At 55.3% G+C, this 8,850-nt stretch overlaps 1 protein-coding gene across 2 annotated transcripts; it reads left to right on the top strand.

Annotated features, from left to right (window-relative positions):
• The first annotated feature begins 538 nt into the window (after positions 1 to 538).
• On the top strand, positions 539 to 8,474 carry KRT3 (keratin 3). Of its 2 annotated transcripts, XM_038752118.1 has the most exons (10): positions 539 to 869; positions 942 to 1,126; positions 2,143 to 2,363; positions 3,399 to 3,459; positions 4,628 to 4,723; positions 5,013 to 5,177; positions 5,530 to 5,655; positions 5,870 to 6,090; positions 6,510 to 6,544; positions 8,209 to 8,474. In XM_038752118.1, the coding sequence occupies exons 1-10, from the start codon at positions 539 to 541 to the stop codon at positions 8,472 to 8,474; spliced, it is 1,707 nt and encodes a 568-aa protein (XP_038608046.1). The 2 variants fall into 2 exon arrangements, with proteins under 2 accessions (XP_038608046.1, XP_038608044.1); XM_038752116.1 differs by having other exon boundaries at positions 539 to 1,126.
• The last annotated feature ends 376 nt before the right edge of the window (positions 8,475 to 8,850 follow it).

Below are 8,850 nucleotides of genomic sequence, written 5' to 3'. Positions count from 1 at the left end.
GGGGACAGGGGTCACTTGGACAGGATAGGATGAGGGCAATGGGTTTTCCTCAGCTAACAGGGGATGGCCCCAAAGAGATTTTCAGTGCCCGCCTGAGTGTTGTTTTCGTTCTCCCTTTGCGGTCGGTAGGCAGAGAGGGGGCTGAGTTGGCAGGAGGGGCCGGGGAACGTTCCCAGAGCAGATGTCAGAGGGACAGACGGGTCTCGAGCAGTCCCCGGCCGCCCTCCCTAGCGTGGCCCCGGCAGGGTGACACTTCGTCGTGCAAAAGTGCCGAATGCCCCCGGGGGTGCCGCGCCTGCCAGACCAGCACTTTTCTCAATTCAGACGATTTTCTAAGGTGTGTTCGGGCTCTGGGAACAAACTTGTTGCCTGGCAGGCAAACCCAACCCATGAGTATTGGGGATTAATTAGCTCACCGGGGCTGGGAGGCCGGAGTCTCCCTGGGTATATATAAGGCTGGTCTCCTGTTCTGCCTCCACAGCTCTCGGTTTCCTCGCTCCAATCTCAGCACCGACACCAGAACTCAGCGAGCATCACCATGAGCCGACAAGTGTGCAGAACGACCGTCAGCAGCAGCGGGGGCAAGGGCTTCAGCGGCCGCTCGGCTGTGGTCTCGGGCAGCAGCCGCATGAGCTCCTCCATGGCTCGGTCCAGCATGGGCGGTGGGGCCTGTGGAATCCGGAGTGGAGGGGCCGGGGGCTTCGGGAGCCGGAGCCTCTACAGCCTGGGTGGCAGTAAGAGCATTTCCTTCAGCGTGGGGGCCCGTGGCGGAGGCTTCGGGGGCGGCCGTGGCGTCTGTGGAGGAGGCTACGGAGGCAGTGGCTACGGTGGTTATGGCGTAGGAGGGGGCTTCGGCGGTGGCTACGGCGGTGGCTTCGGTGGAGCCGGCGGCTTCGGCGGAGCCGGGGGCTACGGCGGTCCTGGCTTCGGAGGTCCCGGAGGCTTCGGGGGTCCCGGTGGCTTCGGCCCTGGGGGCTTCTCCGGCGGCATCCAGGAGGTGACGATCAACCAGAGCCTCCTGCAGCCGCTCAACGTGGAGATCGACCCCCAGATCGGGGCCGTGAAGGCCCAGGAGCGTGAGCAGATCAAGACGCTCAACAACAAGTTTGCCACTTTCATTGATAAGGTGAAATGTGGGGGTCGGGAGACCCGTCAGGGCTGGAAGGGAAGGGGAAGCCTCAGGGATGGATCAGATGTCAGACAGTTACAGACACCTCTGATGGTGGCGTGTCTACATGGGCTGTAGCCTGTGGGCCTCTGGTATGCTCCAGGACACCTCTCCCTGCATGTGGGCTCCTCTCTCCCTCAGGACCCTACTAGTGGCTCCTTGAGGGAGGGGGCTTGGCTCTCAGCCACCCATGGAAACACACTCTTCTGAGGTAGAGTGTCAGCCAAACCTCAACTACTGCTTCAAAGGCAGCCCGTCTCCCTCGACTCTGAGTAGGGGAGACAGAGTCAGAGCATGTGTGTGTCTGGGGTAGGGGTGTTTAGGGGTCTAGAGCCAGCCCTGGGTCTCAGCTGCTCCTCTCCCCCATCCCTGATCCCCACCCTAATCAGCTCAGGAGTGAAAACTGAATTTGCTATGGAGCTTGCTGGGAGAGAGTTAGGGGAGGGGACAAGGCCCGGACTCTTTCCCAATGCCAAGTTCATTTTCACCCTTCCCCATCCTGATGCCGTTGGATCGCAGCATCTCTGGGGAGGTCATCTCGGCCATGCTCCTACCTCCGGTCTCCCTCAGTGGAGCAAAGTCTCCCTCTTCCCTTTTTCCTTTAAAATCTCCATCAACTCCCCTGAATGGAGAGTTGGTCCCTTTCAAATGCGGGGAGATACAGCCATTTTCTGGTTTAAGCGAAGAGCATTGGGTGATGGGCTGTGGGATTCAGGCCCAAGCTTCCTTCTCCCACCCTGTGCTGTCTGCATGGTGAAATCACCACTCCACTTTGCTGGTGGAGATCTGACCTCATTGGAGGCAGGAAGTTCTCCTGAAAATCCGATCCTCATCCACCCTGCCGCAGAATCACCCAGAATCTTCCATTTTCCCATTCGAGACTCTAGACGCCTCCGTAAAGGGGGGCCTCCGGTATCCCAGACCGGTGGATTTTGGGGTTCTGACACCCCTCTCTATCCCTTCCTCCCACACAGGTGCGATTCCTGGAGCAGCAGAACAAGGTGCTGGAGACCAAATGGGAGCTCCTGCAGCAGCAGAGGACTGGCACCACCTCGGGTACCAACAACCTAGAGCCGTTGTTTGAGGCCTACATCAGTAGCCTGCGCAGACACTTGGACGGTCTCGTGACAGAGCGGGGCAGACTGGATGGAGAGCTGCGGAGCATGCAGGAGCTGGTGGAGGACTACAAGAGGAAGTAAGTGAGCCCAGGCATTCACCCCAGAGCGGGGCTAGAGGGTCTTGCTGTAGGGTGATTGCTGCAAGACCTCTTTGTGCCTCAGTTTGCCCCAGCTGTGGAATGGGGAGAATCTGTCCCATCTCCTCTGGCCCAGAGAATGCATGAGTATAATAATAATAATGTTAGTAATAATTGTGGTATTTGTTAAGTGCTTATTATGTGTCAGGCAAGGTACTCAGTGCTCGGGTGGAGACAAACAAATTGGGTTGGACACAGACCCTGTCCTACAGGGAGCTCACAGTCTCAATCCCCATTTTACAGATGAGGTAACTGAGGCACAGAGAAATAAAGTGATTCAAACCCCTGTTTTGGGTTTGAGAAGCAGTGTTGCCTAGTGGAAAGAGCCCATGCCTGGGAGTCAGAGGACCTCGCTTCTAATTCCAGCTCTGCCACTGGTCTGCAGTGTGACCTTGGGCAAATCAGTTAATTCCCCTGTGCCTCAGTTTCTTAGTCTGTAAAATGGGGATTTGGTATCTGTTCTCCTTCCTCTTTAGACTGTGAGCCCCATGTGGGACATGGACCGTGCCCAGCCTGATTATCTTGTATCTACCTCAGCTATTAGTACAGTGCCTGGCAAAGTTCGTTGTGGGGAGGGCATGTGTCTACCAACTCTGTTATATTGTACTCTCTCAAGTGCTTAATAAAATGCTCTGCCCACAGTAAAAGCTCAATAAATGTGGTTAACAAATCCCGTTAAAAAAATCCCCCAAACCAGGGGGCCCTGAAGGGCCAGTTGGAGGGAGTAGGGAGGCAGAAACCATAATTACTGGTCTGAGCAGGGAGGGTATTCTGGCCAGAATAATCAGCAAGGGGATTTCCTCCTATCAGCTGCCCCTGGGGGCTATGTCCAAAGCAGGGCACCCCTCAGCGTGTTTCTTCGGGAAGAAACTGCAGTGCGAGGGACTCAAGTAAGATCAGCAGAGACCGTTAGGGGCTGGTTTCCTTGGAAGAACCACAGTCCAACCCCCCTTCTCCCTCTCCTCTCCTTACCAGGTATGAAGATGAAATTAACAAGCGCACCGCCGCCGAGAATGAGTTCGTGACACTGAAGAAGGTAAGGGGGCAGGCGGGGGAGAAGAGGAATTGGGTGTTTGAATAAGGAGCTCAAGTTTTCCTGTTTTGCATGAGAAGTGGGTTTCCCCCTCTTCTTCTGTTTCTAGTGGGAGTGGGGGAGCAGGAGGGGGGAGACTAGATGAACAGGAATAAGGAATAGGGATCTGGGCATCTCTGAAGGTCTAGTTCCTGCCTAAGGGCCTGATCTTTTATTTTTTCTTACGCTATTAAAGTGCTTACTACGTGCCAGCCACCAGTCTAAGCTCTGGGGTAGATACAAGGTAATCAGGTTGGACACGGGTCATATCCCACAAGGGGCTCATAATCTTAATCCCCATTTTACAGATGGGGTAACTGAAACCCAGAAAAGTGAAATGACTTGCCCAAGGTCACACAGCAGAAAATTAGGGGAGCCGGGATTAGAACTCAAGTCCTTCAGACTCCCAGGCTCCGGGTTCTATCCATTAGACCACTCTACTTCCCCTTCTTCCATCTCATCCTCCCTCTTCCAGTGGGAGGGGCTGTCTTGTGGTTCTAAAGAGCTCTGTTGCCCTCGGGGTGCAATTTGGAAAATTATCTCTTTGTTCAAACTTCAATCTGTCTTGTTACCAGGGAACTAATTCCTCCCCTCCCTGGCTCATGGAGGCTTTGGAAGGGGCTTCCATCTCCTGGCTTTTTTTGTCCCTCCCCACTGGGACCTGGGGCTCCAGCCCTTCCCAGCTTTCCCCCCCTCCCTTCCCGCCCCAGTTTTTTTTTGTTTTTTTTTTAATGGCATTTGTTAAGGGCTTACAATGTGCTAGGCACTGTTCTAAGTGCTGGGGTAGATTCAAAGTCATCAGATTGGACACACGCCCATATCCCACATGGGGTTCACAGTCTTAATCCCCATTTTACAGATGAGATAAATGAGGCCCAGAGAAGTAAAGAGACTTGCCTAAGGTCACACAGCAGACCAGTGACAGAGCCGGGATTAGAATCCAGGTCATTCTGATTCCCAGGCTCATGCTCTATCCACTAGTCCACACTGCTTACCCTCTGGGTCCCTCCAGAGTGCAGGAATGGACATGGATCTTTGGGCAGGAGGAGCGAGGGGGTGTTTGGGACACCCTCACCTCTCTGGACACTGGGGGGTTGAATTTAGGCTCTCCCATTCTTCCCACCCCTCCCAGGATGTGGATGCTGCTTATATGAACAAGGTGGAACTGCAGAGCCAGGTGGACTCCTTGACGGACGAAATCAACTTCCTGCGGACGTTGTATGATGCGGTGAGGAGCCTGTATAACTGCAAGGCCAACGTGGGGGTTGGGGGGCCCCCTTGGCCCGGGATTGGGGGTCGGGGTCCAGGAACCAGTGAAATCAGACATCAGGGATGTGTTCTCAAGAAGCAGTTTAGGGGTGTCTGGTGTTCCCGCAGCCCAGGATCTTCTCAGAAAGAGGGTTGGGGGCATGTTGTGTGTTCTGAGTCCCTCTGGGGTCTCTGCAGAGCAGGGTTCCTGCTGCCCTATCCTCGGGACACACACTTGGGATGGGCTCAGACTTTCTGTGTGCCTCCAGGAGCTGTCCCAGATGCAAACCCACATCAGCGACACCAACGTGGTCCTGTCCATGGACAACAATCGCTGCTTGGACCTGGACAGCATCATCGCCGAGGTCAGGGCCCAGTACGAGGACATCGCCCAGCGCAGCAAGGCTGAGGCCGAGGCCCTGTACCAGACCAAGGTAGGAGAAAGATTTCTACCCCCTGGAACCCTTTAGACCCCAGCCAGTCCCCCACAGGGGAGCTTGCCTTGCTTGGGGGAGGGTCTGAGGTCACCCCCAAGTAGGTCCCCAAACAACAGTGGGAATGAGAAGGAGGTTGAGGAGAAGCATTTAGTACAGTGCTCTGCATCCAATAAGCACTCAATTAGTACCGTGGGTTGATTGATTGAGTGCGGGAAGGGTTCCAGGAAGGCCTCCTGGAGGATGTGACTCGGAACTGGCAACAAGCAGGAGGTTGGGTGAGGAATCATGCAGACCCCCCAACTGTCTCTGATCCGCGATGGCGGTCTGACTTCCCTCTTCCCACCTCCAGCTCGGGGAGCTGCAGACCACCGCTGGTCGCCACGGAGATGACCTGAGGAGCACCAAGACTGAGATCATGGAGCTGAACCGCATGATTCAGCGGCTGCGGGCCGAGATCGAGAGCATCAAGAAGCAGGTGGGGAGAGGCTGGAGCCGGGGGAGCTGGAGATGGGAAGGAGGGAGGAAAGTGATCCCATCCTAAAAGCCCCGAGCCTGATGGTACCCAAGAGTTCATCTGGGCCAGCCCTCTGCCTCCAGATAGGTCTCCATCCCAGCCATCCCTGATGGATGGGGGAATTTGATGGAACCCCTCTCACTCACCTGTTTCCTCTGTCCCCTCTCCCCTCCAGAATGCCAACCTGCAGACGGCCATTGCCGATGCGGAGCAGCGCGGGGAGATGGCACTCAGGGATGCCCGGGCCAAGCTGGAAGAACTCCAGGCTGCCCTGCAGAAGGCTAAGGATGACCTGGCCAGGCTGCTGAAGGATTACCAGGAGCTGATGAACGTCAAATTGGCCCTGGATGTGGAGATTGCCACTTACAAGAAGCTGCTGGAAGGAGAGGAGTGCAGGTGGGGCTCAAGGGCGACCCGGACCCCAGGGGCCCCGGGAGACTGATCAGAGCTCAGGGGGACTTGACAAAGCCTAAGGCTACCTTGCAGATAAGTTACTATTTACCAGACCACACCAATTTCCTGCCAGCCAGTCCTCCAGCTCCATGGAAGTCTCATAGCAACCACTTTAAATACAGTCTCATTTCTCACCACTGACATGGGGGCAACTGTCTTCCTGTGAGGGGGGGCAGACCCCGTGTCTACTGTCCCCCATATGTGATACATTTCTTCCCAACCCTTCTGTATTGTACTCTCCCAAGCACTTAACACAGTGCCCTGCACATAGTAAATGCTCAATAAATACTACTGATGGATTGACTAATTGATCGATTCCTTCGCACCCTCTTTGCTGACCTTTCCTCTGTTTCCCCACACAGGATGTCCGGAGAGTGCCAGAGTGCTGTGAGCATCTGTAAGTACCCATTTCCCTGGAGCCTTTATCCCCAGGGTGATTGGCACTCAGCCATCCAGCCCATAGTGTGTGTAGGGGTGGGTGGGGGGGGAGGGGAGGAGGAGGGGCTTGGAATCCTCAGTAAAGAGTCCGGACCTGGGAGCAAGAGGACCTGGGTTCTAATCATGGTTCTGCCACTTGCCTGCTGTTTTACCTTAGCCAAGTCACTTAACTCTTCCAGACCTCAGTTTCTGAAGTCGAAAAGGGGGTTCAGTATCTGTTCTCCTTCCCACTCTGACTGTGAACCTCATGTGGGACAGGGAATGTGTCCAACGTGATTATCTAGCATCTACCCAGTGTTTTGTACAGTGCTTGGCACATAGTAAGTGCTTTACAAGTACTACCATTATTACTGTGGAAACCTCCCATCTGATAGGGGAAAAGGGACAGTCCCACAGATAACCCCCTTCCCTAGTGGCACTGAAGTCCAATCAGGACAGAAGAGTAGAGAGTAGGACTGGGGATGAATCAAGGAAGACTTCCTGGAGGAGGGAAAGGTCTCCCCTAATCTGCCTGGGCTAGGGGAGAGGCAGGCTGATAGGAGCAGGGAGACTGTTCTTGGCAGAATGGATAGGGAGACTTAAGACTGTCAGCTTCTCCTATAGTCTATAAACTTCTCAAGGGAAGGGATCATGTCTACCAACATATCGTAGTGTATTGTCCGCAGCACTTAGGACAGTGCTTTGCCTGCCCATAGAAAATGCTCAATAAGTACCACGGATGGCTGAGAAGGATGAAGGAGGGGAAGAGGGAAGGAATGGGTCTCTAGGATCAGCTGTACTCGGCCAGGGGCCAGTTGGCTGGGGGGGGGTGATTTATATTGTACTCTACCAAGTACTTAGGATAGTGTTCTGTCTGCACAAAGTAAACGCTGGATAAATACCATGGATGGAGAGGGGAGCCAAGGGTGGAGAGGAGAGATGGAGGGGGACTCTGGGGTCAGCCGGGCTGGGGCAAGGGAAGGGAAGCTAGTCAGTCCAGAAAGATCTCTGGAGGTCACAGAAAGTTGGGGGCTCACTGCTGGATTGGAGGGGGCAGAGGAGCGAGTTCGGATGCAGGGATCTTACAGACTGATTCCCCCAAAGAGAAGCAGCGTGTCCTAGTGGATAGAGCCCAGCCCTGGGAATCAGAGAGTCATGGGTTCTAAGCCCTCCTCTGCCACTTGTCTGCTGTATCACCTTGGGCAAACCAGTTCCCTTCTCTGAGCCTTAGTCGCGTCTCAACAATGGAGCCCAATGTAGGACAGGGATTTCATCCAACCGATTTGCTTATACCCACCCCAACGCTTACTACTTATGAGAAGCAGCATGGCTTAGTGGAAAGAGCCCAGGCTTGGGAGTTAGAGGACCTGGGTTCTGATCCCGAGTCCACCCCTTGTCTGCTGTGTGACCTTGGGCAAGTCGCTTCCCTTCTCTGGGACTCAGTTCCCTCACCTGTCAAATGGGGATGAGGACTGTGAGCCCCATGGGCGACAACCTGACAACCTTGTATCCACCCCAGCAATTAGAACAGTGCTCGGCACATAGCAAGGGCTTAACAAATACCATCGTGATTATTATTATGGTGCCTAGCGCTTAGTAAGCACTTGGCAACCTTGATGATTCTTGTTATTTTTCGCCTGGCAGCCGTGGTCAGCAGCAATACCAGTGTCTCCTCGGCCGTGGGCGGCGGCTTCAGCCGTGGTGGAGGCTTTGGGAGCAGTGGAGGCTTCGTCAGCGGTGGAGGCTTCGGGAGCAGTGGAGGCTTCAGCAGCGGCGGAGTTGGAGGCTTCTCCTCAGGCAGCCGGTGCGGCTTGGGCGGCGGCTTCTCCTCCGGCAGCAGCCGGGGAGGGGTCAGCGGGTCCAGTGTCCGCTTCTCCCAATCCTCCTCCAGCCAGCGCTGCCCCAGATAAGCCCCCGACCCCCGACCCTGCAGCGACCCTCTCCCAGCCTCGAATTTCCATTTCTTCCCGCCCTCTCCCTATTCCATCCTCCCTCTCCCCCGGACCCCTTGGTGGGGCTCTGAGGACCGGCCCCCAGACCCACGGGCCTCGACCGGGATTTTGGAGCACCCCTTTCCCAGCCCCCCACTCCCCAACCCATGCTTGGGGTTCCTCGCGCGCTCCTGGGTGAGCTGCTGCCGTTCGGATGTATATAATCAGCAAAGCCCTGCGCTACCTGGGGGGTTCTGTTTCCCCAAATAAATCGCATCGTGTTTCAATTCGTGCCTCTTGAGTGCTCCTTTAAAGGCCTTCTTGGGGTGTCAACGCGGTTCATTCATTCATTCGG

The sequence above is a fragment of the Tachyglossus aculeatus genome, chromosome 10 (assembly GCF_015852505.1).
Source record: "Tachyglossus aculeatus isolate mTacAcu1 chromosome 10, mTacAcu1.pri, whole genome shotgun sequence".
In the NCBI taxonomy this organism is placed as follows: domain Eukaryota; kingdom Metazoa; phylum Chordata; class Mammalia; order Monotremata; family Tachyglossidae; genus Tachyglossus; species Tachyglossus aculeatus.
This window is presented reverse-complemented; position numbering and strand designations above follow the sequence as displayed.